We start from the raw sequence: 21,966 nt of genomic DNA, 5'->3' as shown, positions 1-21,966 counted from the left end.
TATTAGAATCAATTTTCAAAATTTGGTTTAACTGCAACATAAACATTCTCAATTTTGACCCTATTACAAATCAGTCCTTTTTCCAAATTAAAGGTATTTAAAACTCATTTTCAAAAATTGACTTAATTTTCTAATAGCCATTATCGAAAACATTATCGATTACCAACCTTACGAAATTCTAAGCACATATAAGCTAAAATTCCTAAAATACTCTCAAAATTTCTAGGCCCAATTTTAGAGTGTTACATCTTAAGGTGTTGAAGTGAAGAAATTAAGACCAAATTCAATGATGTCGCAAAACTGAGACCCCCAAGATCTATGAGGTTGCTACTGTCTAGGGTGTTGCAACAACAAAGCCTGGGTGTCACAACATTGCTCCTTAATAGGGAGAGAATAGCTACAAGGGTAGTCTTTTGTCCAACACCATCTCTAATCAACACACAGCTCTAAGGGCATTTTTGTTAACTTTTTGGATTGTAATCAGACGTTAAAAGCCACTTTTGGCTGAAAACTAAAGAAGACAACTTTATATTTACTTTTTATCATCCTTTTATCTAAGTCAATAGTCTTCTTCACCATTTTAGGGTTTTAGTTGTTAGTTAGTTTCTATTGTAGCTTGGTGTTATTTGCATTTTGGTACTCAAACTTCATCTTGTATTTTCATTTTCATCCAAAGCTTTTAATATAGGTCAACTCCATCTTCTTTTCAAAATGTAAAAATCTAAACTTTGTTGGTATTTTTCATCTCAATTGTTGTTGCCATCATTTCCTTCAAGCAACCACCAAGAAATCTCTAGGCGTTCTTTAAACTTATTCTTGTGCTTATTTGAATGCATGTTTTGAATGTGTTAGGTTGTTGTTTGTATGAAAATGGTGTTAGGTAACCACATCTGTTGTGGTTGGTTGATGAAAATGTTGTTTGGTTAGTTTTTGGTACAGAGACTAAATCGTAAAAATTAGACTAAATCGAATAAACTTCAAAACTTAGAATTGGAGTCTCTAAGTGAATGTTTAGAGTAGGTGATGCCCATTAACCAAGAGCCTGTAAAAGTAACCCCCTTACTTCAACCATTTGAAAATTTTAATTTTAAAACTAAACTAAATCGTGAAAACTAGACTAAATCGAATAAACTTCAAAATTTTGGATTGGAGCCTCTAGATGAATATTTAGACCAAGAGCCTGTACAAGTAACTCGTTAACTGTAACCATTTGAAACCAATCCTACTGAGCCTATAAACATTTCACATGGTTCCTCCCCTAAAGAAAATCCTAAAATTAATAAAATCCCAATCCCTGAAACTATTCAAGATCTTATCACTATTTCCCAAACCAATGTCGTGTCCACCAAAGCATCAACTAAAATAGGTTCACTTTTATCTCCAAACCCTCAAACAAATCAATAAGAAAATATTAAAGATTTAATTCAAGCCTTAACCACTCAGTGGGAGTTTCCCTAAACCAACCCCAATCTAACTACCAATCTAGTTGTTGATTCGACCTTAACTAACACAGGCCCTCTACAAATTGGTGGGCTTCCCCGCCAACATCTAAGAGCTAGAACCAGAGAAAGAAGAACAAGAAGGAATTGAAATCTTGTTTGAGAAAACCTCATCCATTGAGGTTGAAATCACTAGGGCAGTGCCCACTGTCGCTGGCACTAGTTCAAGAACAATGAGAACCAGGTCTGTTGCAACCAAGAAATTCGTAGCTTTGGCTCCTTTCGAAAAGGAAAAGGGAAAGACACCCATGGTGGCCAAACCTAGAAGTTAGAGGAAGCTTATTGTTGATTGTTCCTTAGAGTCCTCTACTGAATCTAGTTCAGACTCGAACCCTTTTGACAATGTGGATCTCATCAACATTATGAAGGCTCATACCAAGAACCTTAATCTCTCATTCACTACTGCACAAAGAAACAAGAGAATGAAAGGGGCAAGTGTGCCTAAAATATAGGCTGCTGCTATAGAGGCAATAAGAATGTAAGAAGAAATAATAGTGCTGAATAACAAAAGGCATTTTAGAACCCTAGCTACTCCAAACGTTATGCCAAGTTTATCTTAAAGGAATTTATAAATGAACAAAACATCAATGTAGGATTCTTTGGAGATCATGGAATTGATCAAATCCATCAAAATATAGGCCTGCTTGGTTCAATCTACTATGTAGAGCCTTATGTGAAATAGGTTGTGTATGAGTTTTATGCCAACATGACTAAAGGGATCACCATTGAAGGCCATCCATTCTTTCACGAGGTGTTTATTCAAGGAAGCGTTTAAATCTTAGCCCAAAGGAGATTTAGGAGGTGCTACATTGCCATACTATCTATTGGAAAAAATTCGGTTCACAAACGGTTTTCTTGTATAGTGAAAAAATAAAATTTTGAAAACTGAACAAGTTTGTGATATTTGTAGCAATAACTTTTTTTTCCCGAAATAGTACTTGTGCTTTGAGCAAGATGAATGCTAAACGTTCTCAGCTTTCGACCGAACAACCTTCTCTACTATTCTCGTACCACAGACTACCTCAAATGTGGGCTCGAACAATTTCGAATTAAACACAAAATTAACAATAATTTCCTTACTTTCAATAGGAAACGAAATCTCTCTCTTTCTCTTATAGAAACCGATAGAATTATTATTATCAAAAAATAGAATTTATACTTAAAAATAAATTCTGACTCACTTTCTTCTTAGGCATAGATGCCATACAATAATTTATCTCGTTTAGAGGGGTGTCATCCTTTATTATTATTTTTCCGTTTATCTCACAATTTTGGTGACAATTTGGATAAGTGTTTTTGGTGAGAAAATGATGCAAAAAAATTAAAATGATTTTGATATGTTCAAGTTCAGGATAAAATACGTTGAAAATTGCTTATCATTCTAAAAAAATTGATTTTAATGCAAAAATTCTTTTGTTGATTTATGATTAATACATAAAAAATTATGATTAATACATAAAAAAATTTAAAGGGTATTTAATTTTGAAATTGAACATATGTAAGGTGGTTCCAATTCTTTACTTTCCAGTATTTCTTTTTTAAAATGCCACCAAAATTGAAAAATAAAGCAAACAAATAAAGGGGATACTTCCTCCAAACTAGATGTGCTTATAGGTCTGGCCTACATAAGATATTTAGACCAAATTTTCAAGCTTAGGCTTAATCTAAAAAATGAGTTTATTTTTTTTCAAGCCCGACCTAATTTAAGAAAAGTAAACTCAGACTTGACTAGTCCATATTTAATTTTTTAGATTAATTTTTATTTAAAATTATTTTAAAAATATATAATACACTAAATGCAATAAAAAAGGTTAAAATAAAAAATTTCTAACACATTAAAAAAGTATTTATATTAAAAACACTAAAATAAATATAATAAATATTTTATTATATTAAAAAATACAAATAAATATAATAAATATTTTATTGCATTAAATAAAAATTTTAAATTTTTTTTTTGGGTTGGATTATTTGGTTGGGTAAAATTTTTTTAACTAATGGACAATCAGTTTAATTGTTATTAGATTAGTGATTTAATATAAATATATATAATTATTATTTATCATATAGTATTATTTTAAAACATAATAATTGAGTTGGGCCGGACTTTGTCAAAAATTCTTACTCAATGTCCAGCCCATATAAAAAACGAGACATAAATTTTACTTAAACTCATTTTTCAAACTTTTTATTTTATCTAAATCCTTCTATTTTTTGAACAGAACACTTTAAATCATGGTATAACATTTTCTCCAAACAGAATCAATATTATTCAAATATTATTAAATCATGGTTGCTAATATTTCGCTCACTAAAATTACCAACAAGCACATTATTGTTATTATTTTGGTGTAAAACAAGCACCTTTTTATTTAACGATAAAGACATCAAACATTCTTGTTTTATATATTTTAAATTTGATTCCCAATTTAAATTTCCAAATCAGTTCTCATATATTCCAATTGAAAGAGGAACACAAGTAATTCAATCCTCCCTCAAATTATTCTCAAAATTATGCATCTCATTCATAATCAAAAATACTAAACACATTAAAATAAATGTTTCCAAACAAATTGAAAATAATTTTTTAAAAAATATTTAAACTTAAATAACACTAAGATTTGTGCAACTTAAAAAGCAAATTCCTCTAAAATAGTAACAAAATTAATAATAAAACAAGAGTTATACAATATTCAAATAATAACAACAAAATAGTAGCAACAAATTGTGAAATGGTAGCAAAATAGTGAAAAAAACAAAAAAAAAATAGTAACAAAATAATTTTTTTTTAAAAACAAGAAAACAGTAAAAAGAACAACAATTTTTTTTGCATATTCAGGCCACGCTAGGCTGGGCTCTGGTAAAAAAAGCTTACACCGAGGCCGGACCTAAGCCTATTTTTCAGGCCTATATTTTTATCCAAACTCTCCTACTTTTTGGGTGTGCTGGCCCGACCCATGGACAGGTCTACCTGTGTGCTAATTTGGAATATAAAAAACAAAAAATTCAAAAATTTTAAAAAATCAATGAATTTAGGTATGCTTCCACATTTATTCTTGTTCTTTATTTATTTTTCATGATTTGACATGAAAAAACTTAATTTATAATTTATTAAGTTTTATGTCAGATATTTTTTTCGGTTCTGACAGATAAATTCAATAATGAAAAATACAACCTTTAATATCCCATTTAATTTTTGGGTAAAAATACAAAACTTGTTGCTCTAGATCAACACATGGTGGGGTTTCTACAAGCAAAGCCCAATGCTAGCATACTCTTAGCTTGGACCAAAATTAAAATAGAATATAGAAAGCTTAGGATAAAAATGTACTCAACATCCTCCATCAAGACTATAGAGCTTGAAGAAGATGTAGTCACAACAGTTACAATAGAGAAAGGAGAAAAACAATATCAATGCGGCTAAAAAGCACTCAACAAAACTCTGTTTTTACAATTTTTTAAGAAAATTAAAATAGTGTTAACGTCGAATAGTAAATTAATGGTATGTCAGTCAATAATGTAAAGTGAATAGTGCTTGCCAAAGTAATGCATGTAGTCAGAAGTTAAATCATAGTGCTCAGTCTTCGTTAGGGGATTATATTCCAGATTAATGCTATTATAGCCCGTAATCTATATAACTGTATATAAATCACTCGTTAACACTTTTTTTTTTGCATTATATACGAAATCTTCAAATTTCAATTTTGATCCCTGTGAGTGTGATGCATTTGCATTTAAGATTTAATTTTTATACTTTTAATTTTTTATATAATTTAGTATCTTAATTTTTTACAATCTCATTGATTAGCCCAAATATTTTATTTTGATCAAAATGTTAATATAACTTTTAAGAGTTGTTAACACTAATAAAATTATTTGTTAAATTTAAGTCAATTAGAATGCCATTGTTTTTGTTACATGGTTATAAAGTGGATTTTTTTTTTTAATTTCAAAATTTTACACCAACAAATTTAACAATAGAAATTAATGATGTCGTGTTAACAATTGGATCTGAATTTTTAAATTTAAAAAATAGAGGTAATAAAATTTTAAATTTAAAAGTATAAATTACTTTAATATTAAAATATTTACTCTATAATTTAATAAATAATAATAATTAATAATTAAGCCAAGGGGAAGGGTAATAGAATCCATAAAGTAAAATAGAAAACTTGGGTTTAGAAATTTTTTTGAGAAAGTTTTAGTCAAAATGTTAGTAACTTAGATGTATATGTATATATACAAGTTCGTAACTTTGATGGCAAGCCTTTCATGCTCAAATTCAGATGACTGGCCATTTTTCAGTTACCTGCAATAGCACAACAATTCAAAACAACTGTGATTCAGAATCAACTTTATTTCTCAATTTTCAGTCCAAAATCTTTCAACATATGATTCCTGGAAACGAAAATATCCCAACATACTCTCATCATCATAGTTATGGTTAACTGCAGAAACACATACTTGCAGATTTCAGTCATCTCTTACATAATTAACACCAAATGACGAACATGTATAGACTTGACACACACTCAACCAAGTGTACAACATTTACTGGACACGAAAATATTGATAGTGTCATTATCAAGTCGTCACAACAGCTTTGTCTAAAAGGGGCCGGGGGGGGGGGAATCCAACTTGTCACTAACTATTGAAATTTCCCATTTTGGATGTTCATGCGAAATTTCCCATAAATTCAGCACACTAGCATAAAAAACCCATCTTCACTCCAAGGTGCAAATTAATATCTTTGCATCACAAAACGACATCAACTTGGGATCTTTCCAGGAACTTTCCAATGTGGTTGGAACCCAACTCCCTTCTACTTACAACCATTTTATATTGAATTGCAAATTTGGTATCTCAGGTAAAGAATCTTAGCATAATACCAGATTTTAAGCTTTTTCTTTCTTGAATTGTTGTAATCTCCTCGAAATCGGTAAGTTTCTAATATTCTGTATCATTGTTTGATCACTTTGTTTTTTTTAGCTCTCTAATGTTATTTGAATATATATAAAGATAATATAACTATGAAATTTTACATTGTAATTCTTCTAGCAGGTTGTCTTAATGTTGGGTCACTTCAACTCAATCATTGCAATGGCTGCCAATGCTGCAAAGCAGACCAAGTTGCCAATGGCTGCTACAGATTCCCCAAACTTAACAAATGATAAAAATGGCCCCAAGAAAACCACCTTTCAGAGTTGCAAAGCCACTTCAGTAGCTACAAATTGTGATCCTCGGACCAATCTTCCGGACCTTAAGTGGCTCGGACTGTACTATGTTATCTATATAGGTGCTGGAACTTTAAGCTTTTTGGCATTAAGAAACCACATCAGAGGGAAAAAAACTAATGATTTCATTGATTCTCTGTATATGTCTGTGGTGACAATGACCACTGTTGGTTATGGAGACCTTGTCCCTCACGATTTCCTTTCACAAGTGGTTTGCACTGGTTTCATCACCGTAGGGATGCTTCTGTTTGGAATAGTAGTGAAACTAGCTGCTAAATACTTGGTTTTCAAGCAACAAAAGGTGCTGATTAATGCCCTTCACACAGCTAGGAAAATGGGTCCGATGGAAGCCCTTAACGAGATTGAAAGCATAGAAATAGACTACACCAAGTGTATAATATCATTGATCGCTATGGCGGTGCATTTTGTCATCGGGGTCTCCGTTCTGGTTAACGTCGAAGGAATGGAAATCGAAGATGCAGTGTATTGTGCTTGTACCACCATGACAACCGTAGGGTTCGGAGATGAGAGTTTCTCGAGTGAATTCGGTCGAATGTTTGGCGTACTTTGGATATTCACCGGAACTTCCTGTTTAGGCCAACTATTTCTCTACGTTGCTGAGGTTTACACAGATATTGAAGCAAAGAAATTAGTGAAGTGGGTTATTGCAAGTAACATTATTGACAAGAAAGACTTTGAAGCTGCTGATAATCTTGAGAAAGGCAAAGTTCATGGGTAAAATTGCTATGAGTTTTTTACTCTAAAATCACTTCAATAATATATACAATGTTGTTAATTGTTTGTTTCTTCTATAGGGCTGCTGATTTCATTTTATATAAGCTAAAAGAGGTGAGAAAGATCAAGCAAGAGGATATTTCATGCGCTATGAAGGATGCTGGTGTCGATGATCGATCGGTTTTCGATGTGATTCCAGCTCAATCATCGGAAAAGAAATGACGATCATACCGTCAAAAGATCATCAATTATACTAGCCCTTAATTTTCAACCTTCCTTACGTTGAAATACTCTCCTTGGAAGCCATAAAATTTGCTAGGCAATCCCTGAGTATATGTTGTAAAAACTGCATGCTACTTATGTTTTGAAACCATATTGGACGTACGTATAATGTATTTTTATTGCAATAACGATGGGTTTTTGCTTTATTCTACCTTCTTTTTTTTCTTTTTTTTTTAACTTCTACAAAATTTATGATTTAATATAATCATTTAAAAATAAATGTATTTTGAGATTAAAGAAGCAATAATTAGTATTTTTATAAATGGATGTAAATCTATTGAGATTGCAGAGTCCATGTAGCGTAGACTTGTAATCAAGCAGGGCATTAAAGTGGTTGGGATGATTAAGCCTTTGTCCTATTATTACTCCACGCTTTCAATCCAATTAAGGGTGAGCAAAATTTGATTTGATTTTAAAAATTTGATAATTTTTAAATTTTAAATTAAATAGTTTGAGTTATTTGAGTTAATCAAGTTATTTAGATCAACTCAAATAAAAAATTAAGTTTTTCGGTTTAACTTGAATATAAATTATACAATTCGAGTTATCCGAAAATCTGGATAAGAAAAGGCAAAACTACGCCATTTTGATAAATGTTTACCTTTTTTTAAAGTTAAAAGTTAAAACCATTAAATTAAAAGGAAAAACTATATTGTTTTGATAATTGTTTACTCATTAAGTTAAAAGGCAGAACAATTATATTGTTTATGTAGTTAAATAATTTTATACTTTGTTTATTAGTTATATAATCGGTTCATATAAACGCAACATTGAGTATAAATAATAAGATTCGTTAACTTGACTCGACTTGACTCGAAATTTTTTGACTCGATTCGATCCGATTCGAAAAAAATTCAAATTGAGTTCGGTTGCTAAAATAGGATTCGTTAACTCGACTAACTCAAAATTTTTTTACTCGATTTGACTCGACTCAATCGAATTCTCACACCTACATCTCACAGCTTCAACCCAGGTTTTCGAATAAGGAAGAAGCATGGTTCTTAGTCATGGTCATGGTGAAAAGCGCATCCTAGGCCGACTTTTTTTCAGCTATTTTAAGTTAGGCTCCGTTTGTTTGCCAGTAAAATATTTTCCGGAAAATAATTTCTGGAAAATGATTTACTTTTCTGAAAATGATTTACTTTTCTGGTGTTTGGATGAATCTGTGTAAAATATTTTCTGTTGTTTGGTAGATTTCCTGAAAAATATTTCATAAAAGCTGTTTTAAATTAAACAAATATATATTTAAGAATTTATTATATTTTTATTGTTTATCTGAGTTTATTATTATATATATTAATAAATTTATATTTTTAATTGTTTTTACATATATTGCAATGATTTATTTATGGGTAAACTAGATTTTAAGTATATCTGTTAATACATACTTCATCCGACTAAATTATTCATCTGACTAAATTATGTCTGTTTATTTCTTTCTCTCCTTTTTACAATGCCAATTGATTTTTCTAGTTTAATAATTTTCTAGACAAAAACTACAATCGAAATTTGAAATTAATTACCAAATAATATAAGCAATTTCGTGCTAGAAAAATCAGAATCTTTTATCTTGTAACAATTATTTTCACTCAATTGACATTGTAAAAAGGAGAGAAAGAACTTTACAAATAATACAATTTTCATTCAAATGTATAATTTAACCAAATGAAGTATGTATTAATAGGATATGGTGAGAGTGGAGGAAGATTTTCCGGAAAATGTCTTACTGATTAAAAATCTATAAGACATTTTCCCTAAAATCCCTTCTCATTTTCCAGTATTTTTGAAAACGTTTTATAAATGTAAGTTATTTTCAAGCAAACAAACACTAGAAAACTACAAATGTAAGTTACTTTCAAGCAAACAAACACTGGAAAATTAGGAAAATAATTTCCGAAAAATGTTTTTCTAGTAAACAAACGGATCCTTAGATTTACTCCAACTTCCCTAAATGTATTAAAATGAAAAACTTTTTCCATGATTCAATTAAATAAATTATTAAATTTTAAAAATATTTTAAAAAATAAAGAAAATTAGTTTAATCGATTCAACTCATTAATTCAATTAGTTTATTGGTCAACTGATATAACCCATTATTCTGAATCAATTTTCAGTCAAATTAGTTTGACAGTATGATCCTATTGAATTATGAAAACAATGACTTTAAGACTATTTTTAAGCTTTTTTTTTCTGTCTAAATTGGTAGAAAAACTTAGGATCCATCAAACATTCTACTCCATAAATTTAAAACCATTAGTTTTTTTTAATAATGTCACACGTCTAACCTATCAATAAATACATATTAAATTAAAAAAGACAAATCTTAAAATTATATATAATTTTTTATTCAATGTGAAATTATACATAATAAACTTTAATTTTAATTTAATTATATCTATTTAAAAAAATAAATACATCAAATTATTTTTATATTGAATAAATATAATTATTTGTTTATATAGTATATAAACATAAAATGATCTTAGATCAATAATTGTGTTAATAATTTGTGAGAACTGGATCACATAAAAATTTCATATAAAATTACACAAAATCAAAATTTATGTATAAAATTATATATTAAACAAAGTTTATGTATAGTTTTGAGATTTATCTAATTAAAAAAAGTTAAACATACGGGTAATATTTTTTATTTGAATTCTCATTCAAAAAATTATTACTTTTTCTTGAATTTTTTTTAAAGACAAAGGAAATTCATAAATACTCCATTTGTAGATTTGGATTTGAAAATTTGGATTTCAATTATTATGTAAATGGTAAGAGTAAAGTGGACAAACAAATTGAGATTCAATATAAGGTTTATTAAAAAAGTATAAAAATATGGATTTATCAAATCCAAAAATATTTTAAGGATTTCAAATTCATTACTAATCAAGCTTCTAACAAATTCATGGATTTGAGAAATAATTATGAATAGGGTGAGCGTTCGATCGAATCGAATAAAAAAATTTCGAGTTAATCGAGTTGACGAATCATATTTTATCATCATAATTTGATTTGAAATTTTCTTGAATCGAGTCGAGTGAGATGGAATTCGAATCTAATCGAATATATTTGTTCGAGTTAAATTTTAAAAAATAATTTTGAGTCCTTGTAACCACTATCACTGACTATAATAAAATTTGTCCACCGTACTCAATTTTTTTATTAACTTTCATCACCTCATAATTTTTTTATTAATCTTTTATATACAGGTTAGTTTCTTTGCTTGCTTAGTTGTTTCAATTATTTTCATATTCTTGTCACTATGTATTTTGGAATTAAAAAATATATTAAATGTAAAAATATAATTTTTTTTAATAAAAGTTATTTTAAAGATAAAATGTGAAATTGATACCAATATAAAATTTTAACACGAATATTTTATGACATTATTAATAATTTAATTTTAATATAAATATTCAATATGACTAAACAATTCAATAATATAAATAATATAAAATATGAAATTTAATTTAATAATATAAATAGTAGATAAAAATAAAATTATTACTATTTATGTTTAGAGATTTTTTTGGATAATTTTGATTTTTTATTTAGGAGTAGAGGGTGAGAAGTAAAAGTTTAGGGGGAAAATAAAAGGTTTTGGGGAGTAAAAGTTTGAGGGAAAGTAAATAGGGGAGTAAAATTTTGAAGGGAAATTATTAAAAAAATTTGGGGGGACAGGATTGGTAGGGATGTTCAATTGGTTAACTAACCCGAACTACCATTAACCGAATTAACTGACTTTTTTAAACCCTTAACCGTTATCCAAACCGAATTTTTCTGTTAATTCAGTTGGTTAATCGAATTAACCGAAATTTATATATACATATATTTTATTTTTGGTTAAAACAAGTATAAAACATATAAAAAATTAATTGATTTAACCAACCGATAAATTTATATTTCTAAAAAATTAACCGAACTGACCGAATAATTAATATTATAATATTATTTATTAAATTTGGTTAATTCAGTTAACTGACCAATTTCGAACTAAATTGACCGTTAACCGAACTTCCAAAAAATTATTAATCGACCCTCGACTGAATTAATTTAGTTAAATAACCGATTAACCGAATTCAATCGGTTAACCGAATCAATTCGGCTTTACTCGAAATTTGACAGCCCTAGGAATGAGTTTGGGGTAGATGGGGGATGGGATGGGAAGGGACTAAAAGTTTTAGGGGGAAAGTGGGATGGAGTAAAAATTTTGGCGGAAAATAAAAAGCTTTGAGGGTTTTTGAGAGTAAAATTTTGAGGAAAAGTAAATGGGAAAGTAAAATTTTGGGGGGAAATGGATTTTGGGTAAATGGGGGGTTGGGATAGGAGGGGAGTAAAAGTTTTGGGGGAAAAGTGAGAAGGAGTAATAGTTTTGAGGGAAAAATAAAAAGGTTTGGGAGTTTAGGATAAAAATGTAAAATATTATAGTTTGATATTCGAATTATTCAAGTTATTCGAATTTAAAAATTCAACTCGATTCGAACACGAAATTAAAAAAAATTCAAGTTGACTCGAATAACTCGATTCGTTTAACTCGAAATTCGATTTCTTTTTCCATTTTTTCAAGTCGAATCGAGTTTTACTTACCCCTAATTATAAATGTTATATTTCTAAAATGTTTACTACTTAATTTACATTATTTTTAAAATCTAAATCCAAATTCTGAAATAGTAGTTACCAAATGCTCCGGCATTTTTATCAAAATAACCCTTTAATTTTAATTAAGTACCAAAATGACCCACTTTTTTAATTAAATACCAAAATGACCTAAAATCTACAGTAAAAGTTGGTGGAATCAAATTATTTGGCTCCACCAACTTGCCATGTCAGCAGGGAGCATAAAAAATTAACTTTTTGGTGGAGCCATGTAAAATGGCGCCACCTGTATAAATACCAAGGAAATACTGAAATTTTTAAAAACATGGGAGGACTTCAAAAAAATTAACCATTTTTCTGGTGGAGCCAAATTAACGGCGCCACCAGTTCTGCCATGTCAATCTTTTTATTTTTATTTTTATTTTTTACTTTTTTACTTTTTTACTTTTCCTTTGTCTTTTTCTCTTTATTTATTTATTTTATTTATTATTATTAACTTTAAAAATTTTGAAATATATATTTGAAATATTTTATTAATATATATTTTGAAATTACTTTTCTAAATTTTAAATATTATTTTTTTAATATTTAAATATTTTAAACTTTTAAATTTATTATTAATTTTATAATAACTTAAATATTATTTAATTTGTTTTATAATATTTTAAATTATGATTTTTAAATTATTATTTAAAGATATTCAAACTATCTTTTAAATTCTATTTAAAAGTTAAAAATAATATTTTATTTTAAAAAGTGAAATTTGAATTAATAAAAAAATTAAAAAATATTTTTCATTTTCAAAATAAAACACGAAAGTGACCTAAAATCTACAGTAAAATTTGGTGGAGCCAAATATAATTAATTAAATTTTTGGGGTTATTTTTATTAAAAAGCTAATATCTTTAAAAATAATTTAAAAATCATAATTTAAAATATTATAAAACAAATTAAATAATATTAAAAATATTAACAAACTAATAATAAATTTGAAAGGTCATATCTTTAAAATATTTAAATATTTTATATTATTAAAAATATATATTTAATGTTTAAAAAAATAATATTAAAAATTTAAAAAATAATTTAAAATTTAAAATATATATTATAAAACATTTCAAATATACATTTTAAATTTTTTAAAATTAATAACAATAAATAAATAAATAAATAAACAAAATAAAACAAGAAAAATATAAAGCTTAAAAAAAGAAAAAAATTAAAGAAAAAGACAAAAGATAATAAAACACTAAAATTTACAGTATTTCTAGAAAATGAAAAATATTTTTTTAATTTTTTTAATTTAAATTTCAATTTTTAAAATAAAATATTATTTTTAACTTTTAAATAGAATTTAAAAAATGGTTTGAATATCTTTAAAAATAATTTAAAAATCATAATTTAAAATATTATAAAACAAGTTAAATAATATTTAAATTATTATAAAACTAATAATAAATTTGAAAGTTTAAAATATTTAAATATTAAAAAAATAATATTTAAAATTTTAAAAAGTAATTTCAAAATATATATTAATAAAATATTTCAAATATATATTTCAAAATTTTTAAAGTTAATAATAATAAATAAAATAAAATAAAGAGGAAAAGACAAAAGAAAAGTAAAAAAGTAAATAAAAAAAAGTGGCAGAATTTGGTGGCGCCATTTAATTTGGCTTCACTAGAAAAATGATTAATTTTTTTGAAGTCCTCTCATGTTTTCAAAAATTTCAGTATTTCCCTGGTATTTATACAGGTGGCGCCGTTCTACATGGCTCCACCAAAAAATAAATTTTTATGCTCCCTGTTGACGTGGCAAGTTGGTTGCGCCAAATAATTTGGCTCCACCAACTTTTACTGTAAATTTCAGGTCATTTTGGTATTTAATAAAAAAAGTATGTCATTTTAGTACTTAATTAAAATTACAGGGTTATTTTGATAAAAAGGCCCAAATGCTCCCAAAAGAAATTTTCAAAAACTGGTGGCTGCACCATTTCTAGTCACCATCACGGGTGGATTTCTCTAGCACACAAAAAAAAAATTCCAAAACCATCAAGAAGCAGAAACGAAGGCAAGAATCAAAAATAAAATTATAGATAATAAATAATATTATTGTTCAAGAAAAATTGTGCTTCCAAGCATATTTCTTCCAGAGCAACAATTCTTGTTTAGAATAGTTATTGTTTAGAATAATTGTTATTCGAGAATAATTATGCCTAAAATAATTATGTTCAGAATAGGACTTTAAGTAGAATAGTTGTCATCCAATGTAGTTGTTATTTGAAAACAACTAAAGTTCAAAATAGCTTTTGTTTAGAATAGTAACGTTTCAGAAATAATTATGTTTAGAACCATCATTATTTGAAACAATTTGTATTCAGGAAAATTGTGTTTTTTTCTTTCCGAAAGAGCCATTATTCAGAGCAAGCTAATTACCAAGAAAAACATCTCCACAGTACAACTCTTATTTAGGAACAACTCCTATCCAAGTTTAGGAACAACTCTCATCCAAGAACAATCATCGTCTTATGTTTCAAGAGATGTTTTGCGAAAAATGTTTCACGTGATACCGCTTCACCAAAGTAGAAGAAGTGGTAGTAACCCTGAAATATGGCAGAGCTCTTGGGTTATTTTCACTTTTGGAATGTTCAGAAGAGCTTAGCTTAATGGATCAGATATAGAGGTAATGTAACAGCTCGTTTTCGATAAAATCAGAACAGTAGTTTTGAGATCACAATTTCGATTTTGAAAGAAAATTTATTTTTACAATTAAGAGTTCTCCTTAACTTTTTCTTGTAACGCCGAATGTTTTTCTCTCTTTTCAAAAACATAATAAATTCTTCTTCACTATTCATCATCACAAACAAAATCTTTGAGTGTCCCTTTCTTAATCATTAATTCAATTGTAACTGGAAAAATATATATCATTACTCTCATTAATTATTAGCTTTGTAACTCCCATTCTTGAAACATTATAAATTGGAGCCTTTCACAACAGGTGAAAAGACTTTTGGCACTTTTGACATTGTCAGCGTTTTAAACTCTTAAAGGATTCTTCCTTAAATTCTTTCAACTTATTTCTTTGTTAAATCTGATCGTCAATCATATTTGCCTTTTTTTCACCTCACTGACCACCACCTGCTACAACGCTCAAATGTTACTGAATCTACTTTAATCTTCCTCTCCGCCTTTTTTATGTACATCTTGTTCATTTGTTTACTATAATTCCTCTCTCGATCCAAAGAACTTTCTACTAAAATAAAAACCATATTTTCCAAAATCTTTATTGTGGCCCATAAGTCATAGCCATATTTTTTATTGTAGAAGCCATCGCCTCAGCCGCGATTGATCCAAACTTCGAATCACCAACAACAACATTGATACCCACAGTAGACCAATTTGGAGAGTGAAACTTTTATTTGATAAATCACTCTCGAAATCTACCAACACCTCAAAAGCCATCAATTGAAAACCCTGTATTAAACCAAGAAAAATTTGTTGTTTGTGAACCCAAACACCCCAACCCGACCCCATTCTACGTTGAATCACTTGTAAGCATACGAGTTATCCAACTTTGTTCAATCCACAACACGATTCATTGCAAATATCATATACCAAAATTTAAAAAAAAAAAGTTACCAACATAAAAAATTTTGTCACGTTTATCGCTTTTCAAAGAAATAAGGAAATTACCACTTAGGATTTTTCAGTCATTTTGGTATCTATACTTTGATTTTGTCCACCCCATTTGGAACTCCCATTTTTTGTATTCAAACATATGATGTGACAATAAGCAACCAATAAAAACTTATCGAAACCATATTATTAGGATGATGGAATTAGGAGAGTGATGTTTGCAGTGGGGTCTCTTAAAACTCTTGGCCTGGATGGTGTCCAAGAATAATTTACCACCACTTTTACGATATCATATACGAGGATGGAACATGTGACATGGAGAAAGGTTTGTTTTAAGAAAACTTAACAGTAGTACTGATTTAATGCTCTAACAAGATCTCCGATAATTAGAACAAGGTTATTATTGAAACTGATTATAAAGACCTCCTCATCACTCTTAACAGCAACTCTTGAAGACCTACTATTTTAGTTTCGGCTGAAAACATGGAATTTGTTTTTAGCTCTTCACCTTGCAAACAGAGCAATGGAAACGGTGAATGGGGGCACAAGTACAACAAATTTCGATGAACAGAATTTTTCATTGTAGTGGATAATTGGTCAAAATAATAAAATTATTATTCTGAGATAAACACGTCAACATAGATTCACATAAAGAAATTAACCCAAATATGGAATTAATTATTAAGACCCCTAATGTGAAAATAATGCTCAAATTATAGCAATTAATCACATATCTAATCGAGTTTGAATTTGCAATTGCAAATGCAAATATTAAAATGAGGGTCCTAATGCAATATCGACCTTTTAATTATGGAAATTTTAAAAATCTAATTACCAGCTTTGATTTTCTAAAATCGAATTTTTAGATTTAACATTTTGGAAAAGCAAAATCTGAATATTAAATTTTAGGTGGAATGCTGAAAGTAAAAGTGAGTCAAAATTATTAAATAATTTTCAAAAGTTCATCCTAATATTTAAAATAGAAAATAAAATAATTGAATTGACATATGAAAAGATTTGGACAGAAGGCAAATGAAACAAGGCATGACTGGTACGATCCGAAACACATGCATCACCCAAACTCAATGGTGTTACGTCAAATATCAATGGCTGAATGATTGTGTTTTTGAAAAAGGGGCCCATTTTAAACAGCGACTCCAACATCATTCTGGAAAGCTGAAACCCCTCTTTCAATTTTCCATCACACAAACATAGGAACGTATATACCAGATCCAGATATTCAACGTCTCAGATTATTCGTGAAGGAATATATGGAATATTATGCCTACGCTGTATCTATTTTCATATTTTCCTTAAAACATTTTATTGTGATGTTAATATTTCAGAGCACTTTTTTTTTCTTTTTTTGTAATTTTAAACTAAAAAATTAATAAAAGCATATCTTTTACTCTATTTGTGAAATAAAATAAAAATAATTATCAATACATATAAGAACAAACTTCGTATTATATTTGCAAAAATAAATATCACAATTTCCTTTTTCTATTTGTATGACTGTTTATACTTATTTTCATTTTCAATTTTATAAATTAATAAAGCAGTGTCAAATCACAATCATACTTTTTTGAATAATTTATTCATAAATTAAAAGGTGTTAATAGAACTAAATACTCAAAAATGCAAAAAGGTAAAGAAAAACAGTAGTGATTAAAGTAATTCATTATTAATATTAATATTATTCCACCCGAAATTTACAGTTCAAATATAAAAAGATAAACGAAAAACGGAAAACACAGCAAAGAGAGTTAGAGATGAGACAAGTGAGTTGGAAAAGAACCTAGTCAGATTTGTAAGAATCAAGAGGTAGTTCGGGATGGCCAGCAACGTAGTCAAGGATGCCTTCACCGGGCTTATCGGCCAGGGAGTCAGCGGAGGTTTTGGCAAAGAAGATGACAACTATAAGGAAGAGGGCAGTGGAGAGGAAAAGAGGCCAAAAGTAGGTTAAAATGGTTAGAAAAGAAGGCGCAAAAATTATGAGTAAAGAAAGAGCAAGTGAAAGGGTGAGTGTTAGGATTATTGGGAACTTTAACTTCACAAGTTTTCCTGGGATCTCCATACTTGTGATGCAGAAAAGGAGGTGGAAGGAAAGAGTGTGTTTTGGAGTTTCTTAGCAGGGTTGGTGTGATTGATTACTTTCCTTTTTACCCTTGTTGCTAATCTGCTCTAGTGTTTCCTTCCTAATATACCCCTTCGTTTTCTTTACTTTTGTTTTTATAAGAAAGGAATTCAAATCCACTTTTTTTACTTGAAATTTATTTTATATATATATATATATACATCGCTCTACACTCACATTAAAAAGCTGGAAATAAAACTTCAGCCCAATTTAAAGATAATATCAATGAATTGACAACAATTTTAAGAAATTAACTTCCTCAAATTAAAGCAAAATTAGCATAATATGACGATTTTTTAAATTAGGAATTTGGGTTTTTTATTTATTTAGGTAAATAGATTGATTTTTGGAGAGAGAAATAGGTTGATTCAAAATACATACATTTCATATGTCATAGCAAGATAGGACCATCACCTCAGAAATCCATTGTGGGGAAATCTAGTTTTGGGGTAATAATGTTTGATATAATTAGGGGTCGAAGTCTAGGTGGAGGTCCCAGTCAGCAGCCGAGATGCAGTCACAGGTTCGAGTATAACTTGGGGGCCAAGTGACAGTCGTCACACGATTAGGAGTTTAAGCTTTTTGGATACCTAAACGATGCCCTATATATTCCATATATAAGATTGAGGCCATAATCATACGGAAAGCTCTAAGGACTTCCGGTGTAATCAACGTAATTTTTTTTTCTATCTCCAAGCAGTCAGTATCTTTGACCTTTCATTCTTATTCGAAGGTTGACACCGATGTGGGCCCAAGAGGGCTCTCATGTGGAGAGCGGATGTTCCGGCACAGTAGAGGTCAAACTCGGGTCGACGCAGTAGCAGTTGTAGTTATTAATGACTTATTTAATAAAGACAATCGTCGTCATTTCGAAAGGAGTATCATCTTTATTGCACTGCAACAATCACTCGCCACTTGAGAGTCCTTTTGCGTCTATAACGGTGCTAGCCTTCGAATAAAAAGGAAGGTTAAAGGTACCAGTTGCTTGGAAATGGAGAAAAAATTACACTGATTATAGCGAGAAGCCCTAGAGTTTTTCCGTATCAATATGCCTTCAAAATTCTATATGATCTTTATAGGGTATCATTTCGGGTATCCGAAATGATTAAGCTTGTGGTCGCGTAACGATTGTGAACTGGCTCCCCCGTTATACCCCCGATCCATTATTACATAACGGTTTTCGATTGAGACATTCACGTAGACTTCCACCCTTAACCGTAAAAAGAAAAACCACCTCGAACCTAACTTCCTCGGGATAGGCTTTGGAGGTAATGGTTCCTAGTAGGCATGATTTATGAAATGTGTGCGGCTCGGGGTGATATTGCATCACCGACAACTCAAGAATACTTCAAACATTAAGGAAATATTTTTAGCAACCGGAATTGTTAACACCTAAAAATGATTTATGGAGTAGTGATAGACCGTAAACGCATTTTATGGATGATTTTCCATTAGAATTGGTGAATTCGATGCTCCTAATGCTTTAATTTTATGTTTTATACTTAGGAGAGCATAGGAGAGAAAAAGGAACGAGAAATGGGCCAAAAACGGAGAAAATGGGCCAAAGTACTAAATTAACACGGCCTGGACCTCCTCACACGGGTAGCCCACACGGCCGTGTCAATTTGGCAGGCTCGAACACGGCCTGAAGTAATCGAACACGGGCGTGTCACACGGGCGTGTCCCTGCTAAGCCCAAGTTGAGTCCAATTCGGAAAAGACCACTTTTGAGGGGTCATAGGCATTCCAAAGCCTATAAATACACCTTAGAAGAGGAGAAAAGGGGACACACAGAATAAAGAGTAAGGAATTACTCCAAGAAAGCCGATTGATTTAACTTAGAAGCCAAATTCATCATCAAGACTGAAGATCTCTCCTCAATTCCCCTTTAGGAGTTTTGGGTTTTCTTTATGTTTTGTATTCTTTATTATTCTGAGATGCTTTCTTATTTAGTTATGAATTAAATCCCCTAAATACCTAAGGGGAATGAAACCTAAGACGAATCTTGTTATTATTTTCTGAATTGTATTATAAATATTTAACTTGTTCTTAATTATGTGTTCTTAATTCTTGTTTTCATATCCCAAGATACTGATTCAAGATAAGCTCTTATTCAGAGGAGGAATAGACCCTGTCTAAGAGTACATTTGTCATAATTAAGCGAAATTGATTGCACGCCTAGACATAGGGTGAAAAGATTCTGCCGAATTAGGGTAAAACCTAATAAGGGGATCCATAGATCAAGTTAATGTAACCCTAGAGTGTTAATTAGAGAAAAGTCTCGATTATTCAATCTAGGGATTAGACGTTATTAGTCTTGAATAGGGAAAATAACATAACTTAGGTATCTCTACGGAACAAGTTAAATGAATAAATCGTCCGATTCGGAGCCAGAATAACAAGTATAGTCTAGGTGGATTTTTCCTTAGGTATTGTCTTAATTCAATTGATTTTCCCAAAAGCAATTCTCCAATTCTATTCTCTGTGAGTTCTTAGTTTAGATAATTAGTTAGTTAAAACAAAACCCCATTATTCTTACGCTAGATAATAAAAAGACAGTCATTACTAGTACTTTTAGTTCCTTTGGGTTCGACAATCTGGTCTTGCTAAAACTATACTATTGTTCGATAGGTACACTTGCGTACATTGCGATAATAGTTAGTTTCAAGAACGATTAATTATAAATATTTAAAACCTATCAAGAAATAACGCAATCAAGTTTTTGGCGTCGTTGCCGGGGAACTAAGATATTAGGAACGCTCAATTTTTATTACTTTAGCCATTTATTTTTCTTGAAATTTAATTTAATTTAATTATTATTATTACTTATTAATTTACTTTTTCCTTCTCTTGGTAGGTTTTTATAGTTTATGACTAGAAGAAACCCGTCAAGGCCACTACTTTTTGACGAAGAAATCGATCGCACAATTCGTAGAAACCAAAGAGAAATAAGGCGAAGCTTAAGATACACAGAAAACGAGCAAGAAGATGATACTCAACCCCCAACCAAAGAGATGGCTAAAAATCAAGGCAATTAGCTACCTCCTACAATTGAAGTTAATCAAAATTTTGCTCCACACACTATGTATGATTATGCTAAACCTTTTCTAACAGGAACTGAGTCGAGCATAGTTAGACCTGCTGTAGCTGCAAATACTTTTGAACTGAAACCTAACACTATTCAAGTGATATAGCAATTTGTTCAGTTTGATGGTTTGCAGGATGAAGATCCCAACGCTTACTTAGCAAACTTCCTGGAACTATGCAATACATTTAAAATCAATGGCGTTTCCGATAATGCCATACGTCTTTAGTTGTTTCCCTTTTCATTAAGGAACAAAGCTAAACAGTGGTTGAACTCGTTACCACGAGGTCAATCACTACTTGGGAACAAATGACTGAAATTTTTTTATTAAAATATTTTTCGCCGGCTAAAATGGCTAAATTACATAATGATATCTCTTCTTTTGTACAGATAGATTTAGGAAACACTCTACGATGCATAGGAGAGATATAATGACCTTTTGAGAAGGTGCCCCCACCATGGGTTACCGCTTTGGTTTCAGGTTCAAACATTCCATAACGGCCTGAATCCTTCGACTCGACAAATGGTTGACGCAGCTGCTGGCGGAACCATTAATAATAAACCTGAAGATGCTTATGAGTTCATAGAGGAAATGTCACTGAATAACTATTAGTGGCAAGTAATTAGGACAAAGCCAACAAAAATAGCCGGTGTTTATAACGTTGATTCAGTCACCATGCTCTCTAATCAGGTAGAACTCTTAAATAAGAAAATTAATGGTTTTCTTAGTTCTTCACAGGTTCACCCAGTAATGCAAT

The 21,966-nt window shown here is 29.8% G+C and overlaps 1 protein-coding gene and 1 non-coding gene across 3 annotated transcripts; one reads left to right on the top strand and one right to left on the bottom strand.

Annotated features, from left to right (window-relative positions):
- The first annotated feature begins 6,291 nt into the window (after window positions 1-6,291).
- On the top strand, window positions 6,292-7,896 carry LOC107895179 (two-pore potassium channel 1). 2 transcript variants are annotated; one of them, XM_016820438.2, is made up of 3 exons: window positions 6,292-6,438; window positions 6,561-7,468; window positions 7,549-7,896. In XM_016820438.2, the coding sequence occupies exons 2-3, from the start codon at window positions 6,570-6,572 to the stop codon at window positions 7,688-7,690; spliced, it is 1,041 nt and encodes a 346-aa protein (XP_016675927.1). In that variant the 5' UTR covers window positions 6,292-6,438; window positions 6,561-6,569; the 3' UTR covers window positions 7,691-7,896. The 2 variants fall into 2 exon arrangements, with proteins under 2 accessions (XP_016675927.1, XP_016675928.1); XM_016820439.2 differs by having other exon boundaries at window positions 6,336-6,438; window positions 6,558-7,468.
- Window positions 7,897-21,566: 13,670 nt separating this feature from the next.
- On the bottom strand, window positions 21,567-21,673 carry LOC121212851 (small nucleolar RNA R71). Its single transcript, XR_005908224.1, has one exon. It is a non-coding gene; the product is annotated as a small nucleolar RNA R71 (small nucleolar RNA).
- Between the last annotated feature and the right edge of the window lie 293 nt (window positions 21,674-21,966).

This window comes from Gossypium hirsutum, chromosome A13 (genome assembly GCF_007990345.1).
Source record: "Gossypium hirsutum isolate 1008001.06 chromosome A13, Gossypium_hirsutum_v2.1, whole genome shotgun sequence".
Lineage (NCBI taxonomy): Eukaryota > Viridiplantae > Streptophyta > Magnoliopsida > Malvales > Malvaceae > Gossypium > Gossypium hirsutum.
The sequence above is the reverse complement of the archived record's forward strand: the minus strand, read 5'-3'. Positions and strand labels throughout refer to the sequence as shown.

Coding starts and splice junctions, on each gene's coding strand:
- LOC107895179 (XM_016820438.2), top strand. CDS start 6,570: ATGTTGGGTCACTTCAACTCAATCATTGCAATGGCTGCCAATGCTGCA. Junction 7,469..7,548: donor GAGAAAGGCAAAGTTCATGG/GTAAAATTGCTA, acceptor TTTCTTCTATAG/GGCTGCTGATTTCATTTTAT.